General features: G+C 43.4%; 1 protein-coding gene across 1 annotated transcript in view; it reads right to left on the reverse strand.

Moving 5' to 3' along the window:
* Positions 1 to 3963: 3963 nt before the first annotated feature.
* Positions 3964 to 26932, reverse strand: part of LOC145415445 (esterase E4-like) — a 48073-nt gene continuing 25104 nt past the window's right edge. Inside the window, exons 9-14 of the mRNA XM_080284722.1 lie at positions 25962 to 26112; positions 21638 to 21816; positions 18484 to 18634; positions 16818 to 16947; positions 14372 to 14492; positions 3964 to 4233 (exon numbers count right to left, since the gene is read on the reverse strand). Of these exons, the coding sequence (XP_080140848.1) occupies positions 3964 to 4233; positions 14372 to 14492; positions 16818 to 16947; positions 18484 to 18634; positions 21638 to 21816; positions 25962 to 26112 (1002 nt within the window). The remainder of the gene's footprint in view (positions 4234 to 14371; positions 14493 to 16817; positions 16948 to 18483; positions 18635 to 21637; positions 21817 to 25961; positions 26113 to 26932) is intronic.

The raw sequence follows: 26932 nt of genomic DNA on the forward strand, positions 1-26932 counted from the left end.
TTCTACCTCTGGTTTTAGTTGTAGTTCAGCTGTGGGTGTGAGACGTTCTGTCCTAAGTTGTAACTCACCATCAAATAACCTAAGACTCCAAAAATGCCCACCACCTGTGCCGCATTTGGGTGTAATGAAAGAGGAGATAAGAAATCTGACCCATCCATTACATTTCACCGGTGAATATCTTTAGAGTGAATTATAATTTGTAAGTGTACATTATGTATATGACTGGAGTTAGTAAAGTCAAGCTGAATATTATATAGAGTAATAGATATAAACTTTTTTCATAATGTGCTGATGTATATTATTTTTAATCATCTATCTGTCTTCCATCCTTGATTTTACCATATGTTCTTAAATGCTTCCTTTTTCTTCATTCATTAACTACTTTCTTTTCTCCTTCCATTCATAACCTACTTTCTTCCTCATTTTTTCTGTTTGCAACTAAGAAAACACTCGCTCTTGGTCAGCGGCACCAAGTCAGACAGCTGTCAAATGGGTCGTCGCCATATTGGTCGAGTCAGGTCTGTCGGCCTCACTCTGACCTACCCGTGGTTAATCCCTTATGCCGCCTCTACCTACTCCTACCTCTATGGGGGAGACAGACGAAGGAAAGGCGAGAGGGAGGAAGGTAGGGACTGAGCAGAGAGCTATAAAGAAAGAGGAAGGAGGGAAAAGGAAACTGGGGGTGAGACAGAGGATCCAGAAAGAGAGATGAGGGGGGGAGGGGGAGGGGCAGTACACAGCCAGGCAGACAGATAGGTCGACAAATATTCAGAAAGTGTGTGTGTGTGTGTGTGTGTGTGTGTGTGTGTGTGTGTGTGCTTCCGTCCCGTGTCACTTCTATAACATTGTTCCATTTTTTCACCTGCGTGTTTTCCTCTTCTCTGCTTCAGTTTCTCTTCTCACTTTTCTTATCAGTATTTCTCCTGATTGTTCTAACCATTCCAAGTCTCTCTCTCTCTCTCTCTCTGGGAATAGAGAGGTTGTTCTCACAGTCTATATCTCCTTAATATGGCCACTTCCTGAGTTGCTGTGGAATTTTGATCGCTTGAAAAAGATATACGTCGATTTAAAAAGAGTTCAGGAGACTAAGGTATCAGGTTCCCCTGAGGGTTGTGGAACTTTTTTAGTACAAACTCGTAGACTACGAGGTCAGCTCATTAAAGTGTTTAAAATCTGAATGGGTTTCACAATCATTACATACAAAGTTGCTTACTCTTAACGCGGACTCGGCACACAACCATGGTTGGAAACCGTAAATGAGAAAATTTACCAGCAGAATTACGTGAAAACTTTTTCACGGGCAAGATCTGCTCCAAGTGGAACTGACTCAACATGGACGTTGTATACAATAGAGAACTTTAAGGCAGACTAGAATAAATGTGAACTGGATATGCATTCACAGGCAAACAAGAAGTATCTCCACGGTATTGGCTGCATAGTCATTAAGATCCTAACTTTTTCTTGCAACTCCTCTCTCTCACTGTGTGTGTGTGTGTGTGTGTGTGTGTGTGTGTGTGTGTGTAAATGAGGTGTCTCCTACCGCAACATTTAATCACAACAAATTTATTCTGTGTGTGTGTGTGTGTGTGTGTGTGTGTGTGTGTAAAAGAGGTGTCTACTACTGCAACATTTATTAACAGCAGATTTATTCTCTCTCTCTCTCTCTCTCTCTCTCTCTCTCTCTCTCTCTCTCACACACACACACACACACACACACACACACACACACACACACACACAGTGTGGTAAACCTTTTCTTAACTTGGTTTATGATATATACTGTACTATTTATTAGTTGTTTGGACTAGACCTAATGGGGTGCTTCTGAAAAGCCTAGTATTCCGGTAGATGTCACTACCATTGGGACAAACACATTCCCCGAGTTGTTTAAAAAGCATATATTTCTTTGTTAAATATCTACACTTGTGTGAAACCGTGAATCATAGTAATGTCATATACTGTAATATAAATAATGCAAATAGAACACGTATATATAACGTAGCGTGAATAGTTTATATTTGTCATAAACGGAAATTAAAATAATATTGAGGGAATATGATGGTCCTACATTATTTAATGTATGCTACATTTATTGCAAGTTAGGTTCATAATACATAGTTTGTTCAGCTTGTAAATTTTTCCTAGTAGGTATTTTGACTCAATCAGTCCATATATGGGCAGAAATTTAATGCTGAGTAAATACTGGGACACAACATTTTGCTCACTCCCTTCACGCATGCGCACAAGACAGTCCAGTGTTTAAGTTTCTTCACGAGAGATTTGTTTTCAAAACAAACGCACTAGGGCTAATGCTTAAAATAATACAATTTAGACTAGGCTACTTGCGGTCTGGTTAGGTTAGACAAAGTAAGGTACTGTAATTGCTTTGGAGGGTTTGAGGGGGCATTGTCGGGGCAACACCACTGCCATCTCAAACCGTGGCAACACGGGTCTTGTGGTGTGCATCGATGAAAGGAGTGAGCAAAATGTTGAGTCCCAGTATTTACTCAACATTAAATTTCTGCCCACATATAGACTGAATGAGTCAAGACACCCACTAGGCGTAATTTACAGTCTGAACAAACTATGTATTAAGAACCTAACTTGCACTAAATGTAGCAGAAGTTAATTAATATAGGACCACTGAAATGGTGGGTTGCCATCATATTCCATCAGTAATATTTTAATTTCCATTTATGATAAATATAAACAATTCACGCTACGTTATATATACGTGTTCTATTTGTATTATTTATATTACAGTATATGACATTACTATGATTCATTTTCACATAACACTGTATATATTTAACAAAGAAAAATATACTTATTAAACAGCGGGGGGAATGTGTTTGTCTCAATGGTGGTGACATCTACCAGAATACCAGCTTTGAAAGCACCCAATTAGAGAGGTGCTTGAAGTACAGAAACCCCTAGCTGGCTGTGAGCGAGAGTATGGGGGGTACCTGGTGGGGTTATGGGGTAGGAGAGAAAAGTGGGGGGGTTGGGTGGGAGTGTGGGACTATGAGGAAGGGAGGAGGAGGGGGTAGCTCTCCATCGAGCAGTGTTACAAACACGGAAAAGGAAACGAATTTATTCCGACGTCTGTACATGTGCATGAAAGTGTTTATGTTCATATGCATGGATGTGTGTATGTATGTATGTATGTACTGGTATATATATATATATATATATATATATATATATATATATATATATATATATATATATGTTCGTATATATATATGTATATATGTCAATGTATATACTTATATATATTTTTGCCTTAATGACCAGGGGCTCCGGCCCCAATGGTTGATAGGCAATATATATATATATATATATATATATATATATATATATATATATATATATATATATATATATATAAAACATGTCATGTGGGCACGGTATTGATGTCAGAGCCAGTGAACAATTTCCTTTCAGTATACATATCAAGATACACTGCATACAAATAGAGTGAAGTGACAAGTTAATTAATACTAGCATACATATCACATGGGCAAGGTATCTATGCCTGAGTCAATGCACGAGAGAATGTCACTTAGCCGTGGCGACACTGATCACACACTCTGTCTTTTGGACTGTCCTTAGTAGGTTAGTCTCGAGCCACACGCTAGGACATTACCCTGGTTCCAGAGGGCTTAAGCATAAACACCATACCTTGGATAAACTAGAGTAGGAACCTTGGTGTATTGTTTCTGTCTCACTGCTCGTATCACTTATAGTCACTTGCACGCTGGGAGTTGGAGGTGTCGTCACTAGGCTCCTGAGGCCTGGGTTTAACTGAGGTGGCACCCGGGAGTGGGAGGGGACCCTTCTGGAGAGCTCTCCTGTAGAAGGCACGGGACAGCTCTCGGGGGCGTCACGACCCGGGTGCATGTTTGGTCTGGGGTGCAGGGAGGCTCTTCCCTATGGGGGCCTCGACCTGGTAATGGGCCCTCAGGACGGGCCAAACAGTGTCAGGAGTCGGGCCTGCCGCTCCTTACTCCTGGCGGAGGACTGACGGAGAGTGGGGCTGGAGCGGTCCCGCCTTGGGGTCTGCGGGCTGGCCCTGTGAGGCTTGGTGCTGCGGTAGCCTCTAGGTTGGGGTGCCGTCAGGGGTTGACTGCAGTACCTCTCCTGTGGGGCGTCCGTCAGGGTCCGGCATCGTCCAGGGGCAGACCGTAGGACATGAACCCGGCCTTCAGTGACAGGACCTCGCCACCACTCCTGGAGCAGCAGCACCTCCGGGGAACCACGCCTGGAGGGAGAGAGAGAAGGGCATCCCACACAGCTGAGGGGTAGTGAGCCGGCCGCGCAAGGGACCTTCCCCTCCGGGAGAACCCTCGAGACTGTGGATGAAGGGCGTACAGTGGCCATCGTCGCGGCTCCACAGCCTCTTGGGGTAGCAGCAGAAGGACGTAAAGAGGCCGTTCCTTCCCCAGTACGTACAGTGGCTGTTCCTCCCCCCGTACATACAGTGGCTGTTACTGCGACGTTGCTTCCAAAAGTGGAAGAGGCAGATGAGAGATGTACAGTGGCTGTTCCCTCCCTGGCACGTACAGTGGCCATTGCCACGGGTCTGCCTGCCCAACGGGAAGTAGCTGAGAGACGTACAGTGGCCGTTCCCTCCCCGGTACGTACAGTGGCCGTTATTGTGGCGCTACTCCAGTAGGAGGAGGAGGAAGTGGATGAGGGACGTACAGTGGCCGTTCCCTCCCCGACGCGTACAGTGGCCATCGTTGCGGCTCCACTCCACCTGCCTTTGCCTGTCGGTGCTTGCTCAATAGCTAGCACACTGAGGCGGTCTCCAGATGTGGCTGCAGCAGAAGGACGTAAAATGGCCGTTCCTTCCCCGATGTGTACAGTGGCCGTCGTTGCGGAGCTGCAGGGGGAAGCAATTGAGGGATGTACAGTGGCCGTTCCCTCCCTGGTACGTACAGTGGCCGTTACCACGGTGTTGCCTGGGACTGTATCTGGAGCAGTCCCACCCCAATCCTGGTGAGGGCTGTTCCGGCCGAGAAGTAGTGTTGCATTCCTGCGACATCACAGTTGGGTAGGTTGAGGGGAAGAGGGACACAAGATCTGGGCGCCCAGGCGCCCATCTTGCTCTGGACCAGTCCCGCACTCACTTGGCCCGCCGTGGTGTCCTCCTGGGGTGGGGGTAGGGCTGCGGCTCCTTAGCAGGGTGAGGGGTCCGGCGACGGAGGCATGCATATTATATAAACAGATAGATAGATAGATAGATATAGACATAGAGATATAGATATAGATATAGATAGATAGATAGACAGATAGATAGAGAGATATAGATATATATATGACTTACACGAGAATAATAAGAGAGAAGAATGAGGAGAAGGCTTGGGGTTAATTCCTATGGACTGCACACGGGTCATTAGAGTCGCCAGGCATCTTTTAAGCCTTAAACTTCTGTCAAACAAGACCGAAGTGTTTGCTATCCAGGTCCCTACATCAGTTCTACGTACGAATAGACGTAAAGATCACCTTGGCCACAGGCCTTATGGTTGGCCTGGAAATCAAACCCGGGAATTCCTGGCTGTGCACCAAGTGCATTTCATATTGTACCATTAGCATGCAATGCTGAGGTGTAATATGCAAATAAATCGCTAAATATAACGTGCTACGAAGCCACCTAAGCCAACAAAAACAAGGGCGTCATACTCATGGCTGTAGTTTATGTGGCCTGTGAGGCGTGATAGCAGGGTTGAATCTGGTAACAGGACCCCTTCATAGAAAATGTCCACGTTATCCAAACTATCAATGGTACCGATGAAGTAATGGTATTTTTAGAAGCCTTCATGTAGGAACTATTTAAACTGCATATCTTATGATTATTCTGTGTCCATAATTTTAACCTAGTGATAATATGAAAGAATAAAAAAAAAAAAACATAAGAAGTGCATGGTTACAACGCCAATGGGGGAAGCGCGTTACCTCATGAGTTTTGTCTTTTAGTTCAAGACGTATCGAAATAATCATTTTATAGAAACTTTATTGATCTATTTGTCAAAATATAACATCTACCTTGAATGAATTATTCTCGACAAGCAAAAAAAAAAAAAAAAAAAAATAGATTAGATTTGGTAAAATCTCATTATAAAGGAAAAAAAAACGCAAAAAGTTAATTACCGTCACCCTAACAGATGTCTGGATCATTGTTTTATGCATTTTTCTTTTGTGTAAAGATATATTCCATGCTATTCTCGTCTGCATTACTCTCTACAAACAGACGGACAGGCAGTTATAAAATTCTTAATTCTAAACTATCTATCTATCTATTGCCAGACGCCTCAATCCCGTTCGGGGTGCCCACAAACAAATCGCCTCCACGTCGCCCTGTCCCCCGCCATTTCACTGCCCTGCTCCCAACTCACACCCCCAACTCTCATATACCTCTCCACCCCATCCCTCCATCTCATCCTCAGCCTCCCCCTCCCTCTCCCCCCCTCCACCTCATTCACATACACTCTCTTCGTCAGTCTTTCACCCTCCATCCTCTCCACATGGCCAAACCACCTCAGTGTATTCCTCCTAACGCTTCCTATCACATCCACATCCACACCACAATGCTCTTTTATATCCTCATTTGTCAGCCTGTCTCTCCATGTGACTCCACAGGCTCCTCTTAAATAACTCATTTCCACTGCTCTCACTCTTGACTTGTGTCCTTCCAACAACGTCCATGCTTCACTTCCATACGTTAGAGTTGGTATCACAATACTGTCATGTAGTAACTTTTTCATTTCTATGCTCACTTCCCTGTTTCTTATTACTGCTTTCAAGGAACCAGCAACCTTTCTTCCCTGCTGTACCCTTTCAAGCACTTCACCTTCCAAACCTCCATCCTTACTCATCACACTACCCAAGTACTTAAACGTACTCACATTTTCCAATTCCTCACCATCCAACCTCACTGTACATTCACTGACTTCACCTCTCTCAAAGACCATTACTTTACTCTTCCCTACATTCACCTTTAGATTCTGTTTCTTGCACACTCTCCCAAACTCATCCACCAAGCCTTGCAGCTCCCCTTCGTCTTCACTCAACAACACAGTATCATCTGCAAATAACAGTACAGAGAGTTTCCAAACACTGCCCTCTCTCACCAGGGCCACTCCAACATCCACTACCCTGCCTTGTACCTCTTTTATCACCCCATCCATGTACAGATTGAACAACCATGGAGACATGACACATCCCTGTTTCAACCCAACCATCAAAGAGAAAAATTCACTCAGTTCACCATCCACACGCACTGCAGCCTTAGCACCATCAACATACTCTTCACAGCATTCAACAACTTCCCATCTATCCATATATTCTTAATACTTTCCACAATCCTTGTCTATCCACCCTGTCATATGCTTTCTCCAAATCCATAAATGTTTGGTTTAAAAAAAAAAATTGAAATCAGTTCATTAATCATCAGTCTTAGAATGTCAAATACACAAGACAATCCTAGAGTGGTTTCTTTATGTGCCAAGTTCCTTCAGAACACGCATTGCATCTTTATCAGTGGGTCTCCTGTCTGTTGCTTCCGGTTTACATGATAACATCTGTGGCTTTGTATTCATAAAAGCTTTTAGCCAGTATTAATAGCTGTGGCTTTGTATTAATTAAATCCGCTGGCTAGCATTAATAGCTGTGGTTCTGAATTTTAAAAAAGCTGTTAGCCAGTATTAAATGTTGTGGCTTTATATTCAGCAAGGCTGCTTGCCAATATATGCCTGTGGCTTTGTATTCATAAAAGTTACTAACCAGTATTAATAGCTGTTGTGCTTTGTATTCATAATAGCCGCTAGCCAGTATTAATAGCTGTGGCTTTGTATTCACAGAAGCTGCTACCCAGTATTAATAGCTGTGGCTCTGAAATCATAAAATCTGTTAGGCAGTCTTAATAGCTGTGGCGTTTTGTATTCATAAAAGCTGCAAACCAATATTAACAGCTGCGGATCTGCTGTTAGGCAGTATTAAAAGCTGTGGATGTTCTTCAAGCAATGCTGGCTGGCGATGCAAGGAAATCGGTATTAAGAATCTACACAATTCCATGCGGGGCACTAAGACCACATCGAGTTAAGTCAACATTGCAGAGGCTGTTAACCTGCTGTTTCAAGCCAGAACATGAAGATAAAATTTATGCCATATTGATAAGCTGTAGTCAGTAAAATGGGAAAAAAAATGTTTGACCTCAAAATTAAAGGAGTACGTTGCATTGCTTTTGACTATGATGAGATAATGAAATATCCTCACCGAGTCCATCGGAACTCTAAAAACTGCAGAAAAAGACTGGCTTGCAGATTTTATGAATACAAGCTAGTCTTTAGATTTTCTGTGTAGGAAGCATAAGTAGTTTTACTCATATAATCACGTGGTATCTCGATTCAGAATATTAGTAAGAATGGGAAATTATCAAAAGTGGTAAAACACGAACACCAAAATGCGATCAGTGGCCCACCACTGGGCTTCTTGACTCTCGCACTGGGGGACTTTTGCCCTGGACGCCATTTTGATGTAAACCAATCTCAAACTCTCCCACCAATCCAGTACGGTGGCTAAATCTTAATGGAATGTTGCCTTGAGGCAAATTCCTTCGACACTCTGAACCCGTTCATGAGATATCAGTGAAGTGACGGAATATTTACAATGAATATTTACGTGGATAGACAGACTGACAAATGAGGAAGGGAAGGAGCGTTGTGGTGTGGATATGGATGTTATAGGAAGCGTTAGGAGAAACACACTGAGGTAGTTTGGCCATGTGGAGGGGATGGAGTGAAAGACTGACGAGGAGAGTGTATGTGAGTGAGGTGGAGGGGGGGGACAGAGAGGGGAAAGTCAAGAATGAGATGGAGGGATGGAGTGGAGAGGTATATGAGAGAGGGGGGTGTGAAATGGGAGCAGGACAGTGAAATGGCGTTGGACAGGGCGACATGGAAGCGATTTGTTTGCGGCCACCCCTAATGGGATCAAGGCGTCTGGCAATTGATAGATGGATAGACAGATAGAATATTTACGTCCCTCAGACTTCAGTTCATAATTCGTGCTTCTCGCTAGAGAAGTCTCCTTCCAAGTTAAGCTTGCCACGTTTCAACTCCAACTGGGCTGCTGAAGATGCGTCAGTATTATCCCCTCGCAGCAGCCTGTTGTGGCGGGTGGCAAGCGACGACCAAAACTCTCGGGCCTGGAATGGTGGTAGCCAGTGGTTAGTGGTAAGGCAGTGGTTAGTGGTAAGGTAGTGGTTAGTGGTAAGGCAGTGGTTAGTTTTATTTTTATGCAAGGAAGGAAGAACCAAAAGCCAGGGGCCCGGAAACTGTTCCTTCCAAGAAAAAAGCAAAAGCAAAACAAAAGACAGCCAAATTCAAGATCCGTTCATTTCGAGATGCCTGGACACACTGCGTTTGAAAGACTGGAGATCATAGGAAATAGGAAACACAGACAGAGGGAGACAGTTCCAGAGTTGACCTGTTGCATGAATGAAGGACTGGGAGTAAAGGTTAACTCTTGCATTAAAGAGCTGGACAGAAAAGGGATGAGAGTTTGCTGCTAGACGTGTGCTACACACCCGTCGCAGAGGTGGAGGGACGCAAGCAGACAGTTCAGAGGAGCAGTGACCATTGAAGTAGCGATAAAAGACAGATAAAGATGCAACAGTGTGGCAAAGAGACAGAGGTTGAAGGGAGCCAGTAAGAGGAGGAGAGTTAATGAGACGAAATGCCTTTGACTCCACGCTATTGAGAAGAGCTGTGTGTGAGGAGCCTCCCCACACGAGAGTTGTACTCCACACTGGGGTGAATAAAACCCGTGTATAAAGTCGATAACAGTGCAGGGGTAAAGATGGCATGGAGTCGGCTTAGCACACCTAAGCTCTTGGAAGCAGATTTTACAAGAGATGTAATATGTTCTTTCCAAGAGAAGTCCCGAGTGAATGAAACCTCAAGCAAGTTCAAGGATGATGCAGGATTCAGCTGAATATTATTAAACATTAGTGGGTACTCCTATGGAATATTTTGTCAGGTTGATAGGTATAAGAACTGAGTCTTTGATGCATTAACAACATTATTTTTACCCCAGTCAGAGATACAAACCAAGTCAGACATTAGGTGTGCCATAGCCTCATCCCTTGTTTGTTGAAGTAACTGCTGAGATGGACGCTGCAGGAACCGAATGGAAAGGTGAGGGGTGGAATCATCAGTGTATGAGTGGATGGGGTTAGATGTACAGCTTAGAAGGTCATAGATGAATAAAAGGAAGAGAGTTGATGATAGGACAGAGCCCTGAGGAACACCGCTGTTGGTAGATCTAGGAGAAGAACGATGGCCGTCTACAACAGCAGCTAAAGAACGACCAAAAAGGAAGCTATAGATGACGGCACAGATAGAAGGCTAGAAACCGTAAGAGGGCAATATGGAAATCAAAGATTTATGCCAGACTAGATCGAAAACCTTTGAGATGTCAAGTGCAATGGCAAAGCTTTCGCCAAAGTCCCGAAAGGAGGATGACCAGGAGTCTGAAAGGCAGGTGAGAAGATTGCCAGTGGAGCGTCCATGACGGAACCCATACTGACGATCAGAAAGTGGGTTGTGATGGGACAGATGCTTTAAAATTCTTCTGTTAAGAATCGACTCGAAAACTTTTGAGACACAGGATGTTAAAGCAACTGGACGATAGTTAGAGGGTTGGGAATGGTCACCCTTCTTTGGGACTGGCTGAATGAGAGGAAACTTCCAGCAAGAAGGAAAGGTACAAGTTGACAGACAAAGGCAAAAGAGTTTACCTAGGAAAGATGTATGCACAGAAGCACAGTTCTTGAGGACAACAGAAGGGACTCCATCAGGCCCATATGCCTTGTTAGTATTGAGGCCAGTGATGGCAGAGAATACATCAGCTGAAGAAATTATAATGTCAGACATGAGGAAGTCTGAGGGGGGAGATGATGGAGGAACAGCACCAGAATCGTCTAAAGTGGAATTGGAAAGGTTTTTGGCAAAGTGCCAGAAGGAGCGAGAAAAATTCGAGTTGGAGAGTTGAGAGCATTTACTTTGGATGAAAGTATTTTTAGCAGAGCAAAGAACAGACGTAGCACGATTCCGGGCAGAAACGTAGAAAAGATGTGATTCAGGGGTGGGTTGGCTCTGGTACCTTTTATAGGCCCTCTCCTTGTTGTGGACAGCATTAGAACAAGCGTGATTTAACCAAAGGCTTTCGTGCATTAGTCAAAGGATATGAGAAAGGAATGTATGCTTCCATGCCCGAGAGAATAACCTCCGTAATGCGCAAGGCACACTCAGATGGCTCCCGGCCATGGAGGCAATAATCATACCAGGGAAAATCAAAGAAGTACTGCTTGACAGCCTCCCAATCCACAGCTCCAAAGTGCCGCAATTGAAGCTTCTTTGGAGGGTCCACAGGCCGTACTGGAGCGATAGGACAGGTTAAGGTGACAAGGTTGTGATTGGAAGGGCCCAACGGAGAGGAAAGATTAACAGTGTAAGCAGAAGGATTAGTTGTAAGAAAGACGTCAAGTATGTTGGAGTTCTGTCCAAGGCGGTCAGGGATACGGGTAGGGTGCTGTATAAACTGCTCTGGGTCATTAAGGATAGAAAAGATGTAGGCTTGTTCACCAAGTGGATCAGTGAAAGGAGAGGAGAGCCAAAGGTGGTGGTGCACACTGAAATCTCCCAGAATGGAGATTTCAGAGAAAGGAGTAATGGACAGAATGTGTTCCATTGTAGAAGTAAGATAGTCGAAGAATTTTTCATAGTCAGTAGAATTAGGGGATAAGTAAACACCACAGATATATTTAGTCAGAGAATGACAGGAAAGCTGAAGCCAGAGACTAAAGAATTCAGAAGAATCAAGTTCAGGAACACGAGAGCAAGATAAGTCGTTGTGTGCATATACACAACAGCCACCTTTGGCTTTGAAATGAGTGTAGAGAAAGTAGGAAGATACAGAAAAGGGTTTGCTATGAGTTGCCTCAAACAGCTGAATCTCAATTAGGAAGAAAAGGTGAGGTTTAGAGGAGGAGAGGTGGTGCTCAACGGAGCGAAAGTTAGAAAGGCCACGTATGTTGCAGAAATGGTGGTAGCTAGTGGTTAGTGGTAAGGCAGCGTTTATTGGTAAGGTAGTGGTTAGTGGTAGGGTAGTGGTTAGTGGTAGGGTAGTGGTTAGTGGTAGGGCAGTGGTTAGCTGTAGGGTAGTGGTTTGTGGTAAGGCAGTGGTTAGTGGTAAGGTAGTGGTTAGTGATAGGGTAGTGGTTTGTGGTTGGGTAGTGGTTTGTGGTAAGGTGGTGGTTTGTGGTAGGGTAGTGGCTTGTGGTAAGGTGGTGGTTTGTGGTAGGGTAGTGGTTTGTGGTAAGGTAGTGGTTAATGGTAAGGTAGTGGTTTGTGGTAAGGTGGTGGTTAGTGGTAAGGTAGTTAGTGGTAAGGTAGTGGTTAGAGGTAAGGTAATGGTACGGCAGTGGTAAGTGGTAAGGTAGTGTGTTACTGGTTAGGTAGTGGTCATTGGTAATGTAGTGGTTAGTGGTGAAGTAGGCCTAGTGGTTAGTGGTAAGGTAATGGTTAGTGAAAAGGTAGTGGTCAGTGGTGAGGTAGTGGTTGGTGGTAAGGTAGTGGTTAATGGTGAGGTAGTGGTTAATGATAAGGCAGTGGTTTTTGGTGAGGTAGTGGTTAGCGATAAGGTAGTGGTTAGTGGTGAGGTAGTGGTTAGTGGTGAGGTAGTGGTTAGTGGTGGGGTAGTGGTTAGTGATAAGATAGTGGTTAGTGGTGGGGTAGCAGTTAGTGGTAGGGACAGGGAACAGTTTAAGGATTTGAATTTCATAATATCAGACTTTCCTGGTCTACCAGAAGACCCACAGACATGTAAAAATAATCTCGCTAATACCAATACACCAGCCCTGTATGAGACAGCCCTAGCATTTATTCAATATGGACATTGGGTGTTAGCGGCGAAGTGGTGACATGTGGAGGTATATAGTATACAGCGGGAATGCTGGACCTTGGGAACAGGCTGTGAAGCCTAAGCCCAGAGTCGGAAAAAAAAAAAAATAGTAAACTATGGTCAATGGTAGGATTGCTGTTAGTTGTAAGGTTGTGGTTAGAGACAGAGGAGTGGTTAGTGCTGGAATAGTGGTGGTAGCGAAGTGGATAGTGGTTAGTGGTAGGATTGTTGTTAGTAACAAGGTACTGGATAGTGGTATAACAATAGCTGCAGGATAGTGCTTGGTGGTGGCATAGTGGTGGGATTGTTGATGGTGAAAAGGTACTAGTCAGTGGCAACGTACTAGAGAGTGGTAAAACAGTAGCTATAGGATAGTGCTTCGTGGCAGGATAGTGGTTCGTGGTAGGATAATGGTTGGTGATGAGATGGTGGTGAGTGGTAGGATAATGGTTGGTGATGAGATGGTGGTGAGTGGTAGGGTAGTGGTTAGTGGCTCGTTGAAAGGTGACAACACATTTTGCCTCATCTCATGACCTAATTCTCCGAGACGCATGAAATTTGGCAGAAAATACAAGAGAAAGGTGTTTGAATATGCACCCTTTATTATAAAAGTTGCCTGTTGTACACCATACCACATACCTTACTGACAATTACCGACGACTGCAGGTGCATGGAAAGCAGAATATGAGATATACTGTTTGTTGCTGACCGGGACGTTACGAGTAATAAACATGCCTCACCAATGGTATCATTACAACAGAAGCTTCAACATAAATTTCTATTAATTTCTGTTTTTGATGCTTATGCTCCACCGCCTCTGGACCTCTAAAGCATGACCCACGTTTTTTTTTTTTTTTTTTTTAATGTGTCCGACTCTGGGCAAAGGCTTCAGGGCCTATATCTCGGGGGCAGTAGCCTATCCCATGGCCCAGTAGGCTTCCTATACCTCCATGTCACCACTTCGGCGCTAACACCCACCGTCCATATTGAATACATGCTAGGGCTGTCTCATACAGGACTGGTTTATTGATATTAGCGGGAATATTTTTACGACATGTCGGCGGGTCATCTGGTGGATCAGGAAAGTCTGCTTTTTTTTTTTTTTTTATGAAGTTCAAATCCTTAAACTGTTCCCTGCCCCAGCCGGGATTCGAACCTGGGTCCACCAGGACTGCAGGCCGCCTCTCTACCGATTCAGCCACCGCCTCCCCCACGTGTACTATAATAAGACAAAATAACCTGTTTATAAGCAGAAACAGGCCTTATTAGGCATCGAAAACAATTTCGAGTCAATATACAAGACAGAGATACATAAAAACACAAGTTCTGTTTTGCCCATTTTCCCATGGCATACCCGTCACCACAGCCACGAGTAACCACACTTAAGGTACTGTTAACTAACCTGGATCTGTCTACCAGTCTCTTGCACCATAGTGGGTGAGGGTGAGAGTGTCAGGTAGCGCAGGTGTGTGGCGTTGATGGCCTCCCACTCAAAACCCAGCGAGGTGTCTGGCGTGGGATTCCTGGCGTGACAAAAAAACAAACTTAAATGCTATGCAGTTTTACCCATTGAGACGAATAATTAGTTTTTGCCTTTTTATCTCCAAGCCATTTTATTCAGTTTTGGAGAGGGCCTGAACAGTGAAACTGATAACGGGACATATACCTACCTTCTCTAGTTCAAAAGAGTCTCCTGAGCTTAATTAAATCGGTAATAAGTAGCACCTAGCATCAGTAAAGTGAAAAAATGTCACGGACTGAAAGGTAGCAAAAATACGCCATTAAATACCTCACCGGATTGAAGAGGTGGATTTAGCTCAATCCACTTAATTCGGTGACGTTATTTTTAAATGTTTATTTATACTTCCAAACGGTTTTGTTCAGCTTGAGAGATTTTTTTCGATATGAACGGTTTACATACATCCTTCATTAACCACTTCACTACTTGGGTACTCTTCCTTAGGTAAATAAAGCCGTCAAGAAAAAAAAATACAAAATAATATGTCACCGGACAGAAGGAGTCAAAATTGTCACATCTCCATCTTGAAAGATGATCTGAAGCAAGAAATTAAGCCTAGATTATGGTGCTAGTCACCAAGAAATGGAATGGAAAGGATGTAGAGCCGTGATATATTTTATCACTGAGCTGTAGCAAGAAATTAACAATGGAATACAGTGTTAGTCACGAAGAGGTGCCATGAAAAGAGTGTACTGTAGATCAGTACTATTGTGTTATTCTGTCACTGAGCCCTAAGAAGACATTAACATTAGAATATGGTGTTAATTACGAAGTGCTACGCAAAGGATGTAGAATCGTAATACTGTCTGTTGTCAATGGAACGCGGAAAATACGTTGTAAAAGGACGAAAATTCCCAACGAGTAAAAATGGACAAACTAAAAGGAACTGACAAGAGGATCCATGAACAAGGAAATGCCAGTGCTGGGAAAAATGTGTGGGTATGTGGGCTGGACACAATTAAAAAGTTTAACAATAGAAGAAGAAGAAGAAGGAGAAGAAGAAGGAGAAGGAGGAGGAGGAGAAGGAGGAGGAGGAGAAATGTCTAGGATTAATGCTAGTCGACTGGACAAGGGTCACTGAAGCAGAAAAAATTTTGCTAATTCCCAAACTTTCACAGGAATATGACACAATAGTAAATGCAAAAAAGAAACAACCCAAGCTGGAAATCTGCAAAGAAGCTGATCTTTCCAGGAAAACTGAAAAAAAAAAAGCCAAGTTAGGTTCTGTTCGTTTCGAGCACCTGCCGGGATAAATTGTGCAAAGACGATTGGAAGCCATAGACAGGAGAAAATACAAGCTGAAAAGGGATGTTAGCAGACATTTCAGATCAGTGATGATTGAAACAGCAATGGACAGGAAATTAAATGCAACAATGTAGTGAAGAGAAAGAGGCTGAAAAGAGACAGTAAGAGAAGTGGAGTTCACGAGAAGGAACGCCTTTGCCTTCACCCTGTTTAAGAGGGTTGTATGTAGTGAGCTTCCCCAGTCCTGTAATGAGAGCTGTACTCCACACAGGGGAAAATATAGCCTCTGTATACAGTCTTCGTTCCTTCTCGATTTATTTGCCTACTCCATATAAATATTCTCTTGTAGGATATATTGTTTTGAAATCGACACCTTTAAATCAATAACATACATGAAGATTCTGAAGTATAATGTGGGTAATAAATCTCTGAGGAAGGTGTGTTGCAAAGTCCCCTGTGCCACCTTCTGTACGGTCCATTCTTCAACAGGGTCGTGTGTGGTATCAGCGTTTCTCTGCAGATGTGCATCCATTTTTTGCACTACTGAGGACAAAATTACTGATTCAGTCCACTCTGATACATAACGAGCTTGGTGACCAATGAATTTCGAAAGGCAGTGATGCAACCATCTGGGCCCAACAAACTATTCAGAATATCTAGTTAAAGTTGATGGCTGTTCGACGAAAAGGAAGAATTATATGATTACTGGCAACCATACCTACCCTGTCTTAACGAAGCTGGCCCACGGTTCAGTGATGATGTGTGGAAGGAGATTAGTATTTTAAAATGTACAGTCAACAGCAGAAATTCACTTCAAGTAACTCATGTGATAAGAGCTGGGGATCTGTTAACACTACGGTGAAGATATGACTTATAAATGTGCAGTTATTTAATCCACCTAATCCGGTGACGTGTTTTATTGATTTATTCTTGCTCTCCACATACAGTACTACCGGAGAACTAATTCGCATCTCAAACATGCCTGAAGCGAATTTCTACTGGTGACTCACCCTAACGTGTCCTGGAGAAGCCCCACAGTTTGGTGATGTGTGGAAGGAGGATAGTTACCCTTAGCTGTCCCTACCCTGTCCTCGCAAAGTTGGTCCACAGTTTGGTGATGATGTGCTGAAGTTTGAGGTCGGCAGGGGAGGTGAGGGAGCGCCAGAGGGGGTCGCCGGTGTACAGGTAGAACATCTCGTCACCGTGAGTCACCCCTGGCAAGAGAAGCACGGAGGTGAGTAAATTGGAACATATAGGAAGTACAGATAACAGGAGGCCTGTTGGCCCATGACAAGGTTGTCTGTTAGAAGAAAGGCTAATTCTACTAATGTTTATCCAACGTGTAAGGAAAAAGATCAGAAAGTATGAAGACAGACAGACAGACGGACAGACGGACAGACAGAGCACAAAAGAGGATCCATCAATGATCTAGGGGAAGGTATAAAGTAATAATGGTTCAAAATTAACACTTTCGTAAGATCTCATGGTTCTGTTTGTTATAATCAAAGACTAATATTTCTTCTTTCAAACAGGTATCAGCAGTCTACAGCTGTAACCTAATTATAAATATCAGCGTGGGTTAACTAACTCTTATGAACAGTACAGGTAGAGATTATTCTATGCGCTAGTGTGTTTAGTAGGAAAGAATGGGCCTGCCTTCGCAAACATAAACCCTACCTGTACTGTTCAGCACATTGTACACACAAACACAACACCCAGCCCCCTTTCTCTCTGTCTGTCCTTATGTCTGTCTGTCCTTATGTCTGTCTGTCTGTCTGTCTGTCTGCCTCTCTCTCTCTCTCTCTCTCTCTCTCTCTCTCTCTCTCTCTCTCTCTCTCTCTCTCTCTTTCTCTCTCTCTCATATTCGTATAAATTCTCACAACCTCCCTTCGTAACCATAACCACACTACACGGAGCCCAGTGCTTCCCCGCCTCCTTGGTGGATACATCATTAACTCGAAGCAAAGTGGATGCAACTGACAAACCCTACATTCACTCTGACTTCCCTACCAAAGAGCTGTTCAGTGGGACGTGCATAATCTATGGTGTAAAGAGATACGGATTTCACAGGCGATCAAGCGGGAAACTTCTTGTTCATGAAGGGTAATTTCCCACTATAGCGTGTTCATTAAAAGTGTATTGTAATGAAATACAAACCGTAAACATAACCGCTTTGTAATGAACGAGGGCTTGGAAAATATGTTGGTGGGATCCTAAACATATTGGCTCTTGTGCCGCACCATGGAAATACACCTGGCTGAATATTCAACAGTGATTGCATCTGCAGTCTGGAACTGTGATCAAAGAACATTCGTCTTCGGTTTGCCAATAGCTCTCTTTTTTCCAGGAGACTACGCTCACACAGGCAAGAGTTAGAAGTGAACGCCTTTCTTCCTTCATTCTTTCCTTTGTATCCCATCCATGATGACACGTTACTGGAAGTGTGCTGGTGAAGGCAGCTCCCCAATTCATCTTGGAACCAAATAACCACAGCCGCAACTAATATGGTGCGGTTATGCCATTCTCAATATGGTACTGTAACAGCAGCAATGGATCTGTGAAATCTAACTACCCTGAAATCACTAATACATACGCTATCTAAAAGAAGCCACTCTAGTACCCGCAGTGCCTGACATCACTAAGAATAAACACACACACACACTCACACACACACACACACACACACACACACACACACACACACACACACACACACACACACACACACACACACACACACCAGTACCCACAGTGCCTTCCAACGGTGATATTGTACAGGTCAGTGAGGGAGTGTTGTCCCCTGTAGTCCAGGACGTATGTGTAGGTTTGTCCAGGTGCAACGGCTGCATTTTGGAGGGTCGCTTCGTCTTGACATATTCTAAAATATCTGTCCGTGAACATCTGCCGGTGAAAAAAGATACAATAGAGCTCGTTTTATTCTAGCCCAGAAAATTCTAGAATCCTCTTTCGCTCAGTGGTCCAGTTCAGCAAACAAACAAACAGAGTATAGTAAAGAAGAAGACCCACTGAATTTCATATAAAAGTAACTCAGTATTCAAGTTATAGGCCTGGTCCAGTTCCATCAAGTAAAGACACACGACTTGAGATTACTTTTTCCCCTTGCAACTCAATGACGTGTTTACTTTTTTCACCTGCTCCTGCCAGGCAATTCAAATAAGCCAGAAGAGTTTTAAACTGGAGAGGTTAGGTATCGCTTTCATTAGTCCCGTCGACCGCAACAAAGGCCTTAGCAAGGAGCCTGCACGTAGCAGCGTTCTGCACGCCGGGTGGTGTGAAGCAGCTACAGCTCCCACCCGGGAGCCAAACCTCCTTACATTTCCCTGCACTTTGCTGTGGGGAAGGACCCTGACCAGACCCTGTTGAGGCGCTGTCTACTCCATCTACGTACTGCACTGTACCTGTAAGATGGCCAGACAGAAGCAGAAGCTTACCTGTGGTCGGCAAGTCTGCTTGGCCAGACAGACCTGGTTTAAGCAACAGGAGCTACTACTACCGTGAAAGATCATGTTCTATGGGAAAACTGGAACTTTACGAAATCTGATTATCTCTTTTTATGACCATCGTGCAGTCGATAGGCATTATGGTCGTAATTTTACAATTTAAATCAGGAAATGAGAGGAAACCACGGAATTTTTGATACTATTATTGAAGTACGTGATGTGCGGTAAGAAAAAAACTGAGTTGACTGTTGTCTCATTACTAACAGCGCTATGCACAATGGAATGGGTGTTGGAGTGGCCTAGGACGCCTTCTCGTGGTGGCACCGACATCACAGGGAAGCTCCGCTGCCTATTCATACAAACGTCTCTTATTTCCCTCTGTATCCTCCAAAGGAGGATGGCGGACTGCAAGAGATGGGTAACATCAGGCTTCAGCCCACTGGGTTCACACTCTGATGAACCTGGGATTGCAACTACTACTACTATTACTACTACTACGACTACTGCAGTGGAATGCAATCTAACCACTTCGTAACCAGATAGCAGTTTTAAAGTTTCCCGCCATAAAGTACAAGTTTATGTAAAACTTAGCGATATCAGCTTTAATAAGACTTTTACTGAAGCGTTCGGTAAAGGTTATATTTAATTCCTACACTTTGTAAAATCTCTCCTTACACTATTTGCAGAATGCAAGAATAAAATAGAAAAGACATAACTGAAAGAGTTCACGACCCTCGTGCATTCCATAAGCATAAATGAATAATCAAATAAATAAACATCCACATTATTAAAACTCAAAGGGTGAAGGTAGCAAACCCCCCACTGACGTCCCTCATACCAGGGTTCATGGTGGCTGTATTAACACTCTCAGACGCCTATAACTCACTCTCTGATTAATTCATCATATGACGTGTGCGACGATTGAATACAATAGATGTTCTGATCATTGTTGAATTTATGGTGATCATATTAAACACTCAGGCTTCTATGACTCACTTGCAGCTAAATAACACTCCCCGGCGTGAACGAGAATTAAATACAAGAGCTATTCTGACCATGGGTGGGTTGATGATGAGGGTATTAACACAGTGGCTTCTATGACACTCTCAGCTGCATGAAATCGTCTTGCGTCAGCTAGAGCTGAGTACTAAAGTTGTTCCGGCAACGCAAGTGTTAATGGTGACGTATCAACATTCTCAGTGTCCTGTACTCACTCTCAGATAAATCGTCTAGGGTTATCTGGAAATATAAAAAAAATAAAAAATAAAATCTAGAGGGGACACGGCTTGGCTACCGCCTGGCATTCTTACTTTTAATTCTGAGTAGCTAAGGCCAGTACTCTCGTCCGTTGATGAGACACAAGTACTTCTCCCTTTACAGTTTGTTTCTGCATACAGCATTTTAATATTATAATCTATCATTTTACAAATGGAGGGATGTGATGGCGAGGTATGTGAGAGGTGGTTGTGAGTGAAAGAGATGAGCAGCCAGCAGGCAGAAGATAGACGTACTAGTATATGAGGGTGATTCGTTTGTGGCCATCCATTACGGAATTAAGGCGTCTGGCGATAGGAAGATAGACAGACAGACATCAGTATTAACACGATAAGGTAGGCTGACGCCAATGAAGCATTTTAAAAATTTGTGAAAACTTTCAGTGAGGAACACAGAGCATTTGTGCGTTCTTACATGGCCGACGGATCAAGTTGCTCGAAGTTCTTAATTGGCATTTTAACCTTGCAGCTGAGTTTTGATCAAACCCGCTCAGAGCAGCACCACCAATCGGTTTTGACATTGTTAGGTTTCACAAGCCTATGACGTAAGGATCAAGATAAAGGACTAATGAAGAGGTGCCAGAAAGCCTCCTAATTTCACAAGATTTAGTCCAGATGTGGCACTGGATTAAGCTTCTTTCAGGACAGTAATATTCGCAAGCAGAAGAAAGCGACAAACAAAAGAGGTGAAATATTACGCAAACTGTTCCCCTTCCAACCCTTCTTTTATTTCTTATTATTTTTCATCTGCACCATATGATATGATCACGAGGTGCAGCTGCTGCCCAGATATACAAGTGTCCTTCATTGCCTTCCCAATCCCCGGAAAAAGAGCAGGATAGAGAGCGGAATAAGGGTAACTTTGGTCCGCTATGCAGCATGGAGCTACTATTGCTACAGTCAGTACTACTGCTACTGTTGCTGCAACTACTAATACTATTATTACTAGTATTACTACTTTTTTTTTTGTGTTCGACTCTGGGCATAGGCTTCACAGCCTGCTACCAAGGCCCAATAGTCCCCCTACATATCATAATATTATACCTCTACATGTCACCACTTCGGTGCTAACACCCACCGTCCATACTGAATACATGTTAGGGCTGTCTCATACAGGACTGGTGTACTGGTTTACTATTAATACTGTTGTTGCTGCTGCTGCTGCTCACCTGCACGAGGTGGTCTGCAGTCTCGTGCCTAAGGTGGACGCCGCCGAGGTAGTGCTGGAACACTCGTTGAGTCAGGTCTTCGGGGTTGGGGTCAGCACTGCTCAGTGCCAGCGCTATGGGGCCCAGGGTGGAGAAGTCGGCACTCAGGTTAACGCGAAGCTCTTCTCTAGCGTACAGAGCTGAGAAAGAAGGTTTATGGCTTTATTATTCTATGGCAACATATTTTTATTATAATTTTGTTTTCTGTAGATGATTTTATTCCGCTGAACAGAGATCTTTTTTAAACATGTGGAAGTGGTGGTGTTACATGTTTCGCAGTAATTCGGTCTATGCAAAACCTCTTTATAATGAATTAAATTATTTAGTGGCAGCCAGATCGACAAGGAACAATTCATTCCCAGTGTAAATGCGTATAAACTGTGAGAGCAAAGGTATAGGCGAACCATATTCAATCCCTATCGATTTGAGGACCCGATTTTTCTTTGTCTCCGTTTTATTTAGTGGCCATTTTATTAAAATTAGGGAGACCACTTGTAGTGAAGTGATTAGTAACGGCTGTAGTTACTCTCATTTTCAAAAAGTCCCTCCTAAGATTAATAAACTCGTCGATAGGATAAATAAAATGAAAAGTACGTCATCCGAATGAAGAGTCAAAACACTTGCAGAGATAGGTAACAGCTAATTAGCATTATATTTCACATAACGCAGTTTACCTTACGTGTTGCAGTAATGTCAAATTTAACTTTGGGGGAGTGGCGTCCGTCCATTACCAGTCCCAAGTTCCATCGTATATCTATCGACTATGGAAGACCATTTAAGCAGAAAATCCGAATTTTTTGTTCCTTTATATCCGGGAGCTCAACTGTAGAGCTGGATGAAAATATAGAATAGGACACAGCCGACGAAGATGGAAGGTACGGGGAACAATAATACCAGGAAGGGGGGTATGGGGAATGACAATACCAGAAAGGAAGGTACACGGGAATGATACGAAGAAGGTATGGGAAATTATAATACGCAGCAGGAAGGTTAGGGGAAATGATAATACCAGGAAGGAAGGTACAAGGAAATAGTAATACCAGGAAGGAAGGTACAAGGGAATAGTAATACCAGGAAGGCAGGAAAGTACAGGGGAATGATAACAAAAGGAAGACAGGTGGAATGGATAATACCAGGAGGAAAGGTACAAAGACATGATAATACCAGGAAGGAAAGTACTTGGAATAATAATACAAGGAAGTAAAGTATAGTGAATAATAATACCAGGAAGGAAGATATGGGCAATGATAATACCAGGAAGCAAAGAATATGGGAATGATAATACCAGGAAGAGAGGTACGGGGAATGACAGTATCAGGATGGAAGGAATAAGGGAATGATAATACCAGGAAGGAAGATACAGGGAATGATAATACCAGGAAGGAAGATACAGGGAATGATAATACCAGGAAGGAAGATACAGGGAATGATAATACCAGGAAGGAAGATACAGGGAATGATAATACCAAGAAGTAAGGAACGGGAAATGATAATACCAGGAAGGAAGGTACGGGGAATGATAATACCGGGAAGGAAGGTATAAGAGAATGATAATACCAGGAATAAAAATGTGAGGAAGGAAAATACCAGAAAGGAAGGTACTAAGGAATGGTAATACCGGGAAGGAAGGTATGAGGGAATAATAATACCAGGATGGAAAGTATGGAGAAATAATAATACCAGGAGGACGATATGACAGAATGATAATATCGGGAAGGAATGTATTGGAGGAAATAAAATACCAGGAAGACTGGTATGAGGGAATGATAATACTAGGAAGAACGGTACTGGAGAATAATAATACAAGGAGGGAAGTTAGAAGGGAATGATAATACCACTAAAGACGGCATGAGGGAATGACAATACTAGGAAGGAAGGCATGAGAGAATGATAATACCACGAAGTAGGGTACGGGGAATCGATAATACCAGGAAGGAAAGTTTGGGCAATGATAATACCGGGTAGAAAGGTATAATGAAATGATAATACCAGGAAGGATGGTACAGGGGAATGATAATACCAGAAACGTAGGTACTGGCGAATGATTATACCAGGAAGGAAGGTGCTGGGGAATGATAATACCAGGAGGGAAGTTTAGGGGGAATGATAATACCAGGAAGGAAGGTACTGAGAAGGATAATACCAGGAAGGAAGGTGCTGGGGAATAATACCAGGAAGAAAAGAAAGGTATAGGGAAGTGATAACACCATGAAGGAATATATGGGGAATGATCATACCAGAAAGGGAGGTACTGCGGAATAATACCAGGAAGGAACGTGTGGAGGAATGCTAACACCAAGAAGGAGGGTATGGGGAATGATAATACCAGGAAGGAAGGTACGGAGTATTAATAATACCAGGAAGGAAGGTATGAGGAATTTTAATAACACGAAGGAAGGTGCAGAGGAAATGATAATACCAGGAAGGTAGGTATAGGGGAATGATAATACTAGGAAGGAAGGTACTGGGAAATAATACCAGGAAGGAAGATACAGGGGAATAATACCAGGAAGGAATGTATGGGGAATGGTAATACCAGGAGGGAGGGTACAGGGGAATGATAATGCCAGGAAAGAAGGTACGGGGAATGTGATAACACTAGGAAGAAAAGTACAAGTGAATGACAGTATCAGAAAGGATGGGACAGAGGAATGATAATAACAGGAAGGCAGGCAGGGGGAAATGATAATACCAGGAAGGAAGGTACAAGGGAATGATAATACCGGGAAGGAAGGTAGAGGCGAATGATAATACCAGGAAGGATGTTACAGGGGAATGATAATACAAGGAAGAAAGTACAGGGGAATGATAATACCAGAAAGGAAGGTATGGGGGAATGATAACAAGGATGGAACGGGGAATGATAATACCAGAAAGGAAGGTACAGGGAATGATAATAGCCGGAAGGAAGGTACAGGGGAATGATGATACCAGGGAAGTAGAGTTGGAAATATAAAATACTGACTCATTTTCATACAGATGTAAAAGAAGACTGTCACGAATATTTTCCAAAATTAAATAAAATGATCTTAGCCGACCAGCGAAGTTTTCAAAATAATATGTTCAATTTTCATTACTGTTCGACCATATAATGTCTATAAATGTACATATGAATGGAGAGTTTGACAGCAGTGGTGAAATTTGAGTGAGCTCTATAGAGGTGACATGATAAGAAAAAGTATAATTCATTCAGAGTGAAGAGTAATTAATTTTGTTGTTAATGAGTAAGTGAAATTCTGTTTAGTAGTGTTATAAAGAAACTGGCTAGAGACAGGCTAGTGAAAAGGATATACAGTAAGTGTATATCCTGGCACACTACACCTCCTCCCAAGTGGGAGGAGACGTAGTGTTCCAGGAAGAGGGAGGATGGGTAAACTAAATGAATTTCAGGAACGAAGATAGGAAAGTAAATGAGGCTACGGAATTGACAAGGGATGCAGGGAGTTGGACGAATTAAGAATGAAGTTGCCCGGTTATGAAAACGCCCAACAGCTCCCTTCCTATACCCCGAAGGCGTTGCAGGTCCACAAAGTTTACGTTAAGTTGAACCTAGAGTCACATCAGCAACTGCTGAGGCGTCTACTGACGGAACAAAATCGTGTGATGTCAGTGTTAATGTAATATCAGGTATACCAGAACCAGAGAAAGAATTCACTAAGTTCTTCTAAGCCAGCGGTTCCCAACCTGGGAGCCATGGCCCCCAAGGGGGCCATGGGACATTGACTGGGGGGCCATGGGCCTTATTGGTAATATAAGATATTATAAGGTATTTGGTCTAGGTAAAACCTGACAGAAATCAAGTATGAAATATACCTTACTGTGCTAGTTTAGCCTTAAGTATATTGGGGTAATTACCGTTTTCTGCACAATATCAAATATTAAAAACATATAAATATACAATCTGAGTTATATAGGGGCCATGGAGCTTCTCATAAATTTCTCGGGGAGCCACAGGACCAAAAAGGTTGGGAACCACTGTTCTAAGCCCTTTTAAACAGTTAGGGAATATTTACCTTGAACAAGCGTCAGGCGATATACTCTTTTTACCCTAACTTGTCCTAAAACTGCCATAGTTCCATCATGGATGCGGAGTTGTAACAATAGATTAACATGAAGAAATTATCCCAGTCAAGAAGGAGTTCTATGGGAAGGGTGTTGAGCCGTAGCATTTTCTTTTTCTGCCACCGGCCTATGTAACATAGGTTGCAAAAGGACGAGAAACTGAGGAAAGTTAAGGTAAAAGGACTGAAGTACAAATACAACAGTCAAGATGGGTTGGACTCACGTAGGGCAAAGAGTCCGCCGTCGTGTTCCGTGAAGCCTGAAAGTATGGGGATTGGACTGTGTGTGCGCGCCCTGGCCAAAGTCTCAGGAGGGGCGGGCAGCAGGTCACCGTCCACTCTAGGCGTGTTCACCACGGGAAATACTTGCCACTTCTGAGGGTTAAATGGAGAGGTGAGGGATATTAGAGGAGGAAAAGAGACGCGGGGAAGAGGGAGGGAGAAAAAAGAGAAGCTGGAGATAAAAACAGAGCAGGGGAGTTAAGGAAGATCTGAAAGAGATGAGAGAGAGAGAGAGGAAAGAAGCAGAGAAGAGGGAAGTAGAGAACGAGCAGACTGGAAAGCAGAAGGAGAGGGAACGGAGGGAAAGTAATAACTCAGGAGGAGATGGAGAGACTGGAAAGGTGGAGGGAGAGAAAAGATTCGAGAGGTGGAGGGAGAGGAGACTGGAGAAGTGGAGGGGGAGGAGGGACTGGAAAGGTGGAAGGGAAAGAGAGATTGGAAAAGTGATGGGAGAGAAGAAGAGTTGGAGAGGTGGGGGAGGGGCAAGACAAGGGAGGTGGAGGGAGAGGAGAGTTTGAAGAGGAGGAGGGAAAGAAGGAGAGACTGGAGAAGTGAAGAATGGAAGAACAGAGACGAGAAGATAAAAACAAAACTAAGGATTAATACCTATGCTTTTTACAAGGATTAACAAAACCATTTTTCCTAAATCATAACCATCGCCTAAATTTAAAACACGGGCCAAAACAGTCTGTCTTACATCCAGATCCCTAATAATACTCTTGGGTCAACAAGGGCATGGGGGAAACCAACTTTTTCCAACAGCCTGACCGTGCCAGGTATCGACCGAGAGTTCCTCCAGTTACTAGGTGGACGAGCCACCCAACGCAAAACAGGCTGGCCAAGAGTTGCGTTTATGTACTCTAGCGGCCGGCACGCACACTCCTGATATGGCTGGCCACATCTGATGTACACT

Source organism: Coenobita brevimanus, chromosome 102, assembly GCF_032717465.1.
Source record: "Coenobita brevimanus isolate Jiangsu-jjx chromosome 102, ASM3271746v2, whole genome shotgun sequence".
NCBI classification, from domain to species: Eukaryota; Metazoa; Arthropoda; class Malacostraca; order Decapoda; family Coenobitidae; genus Coenobita; species Coenobita brevimanus.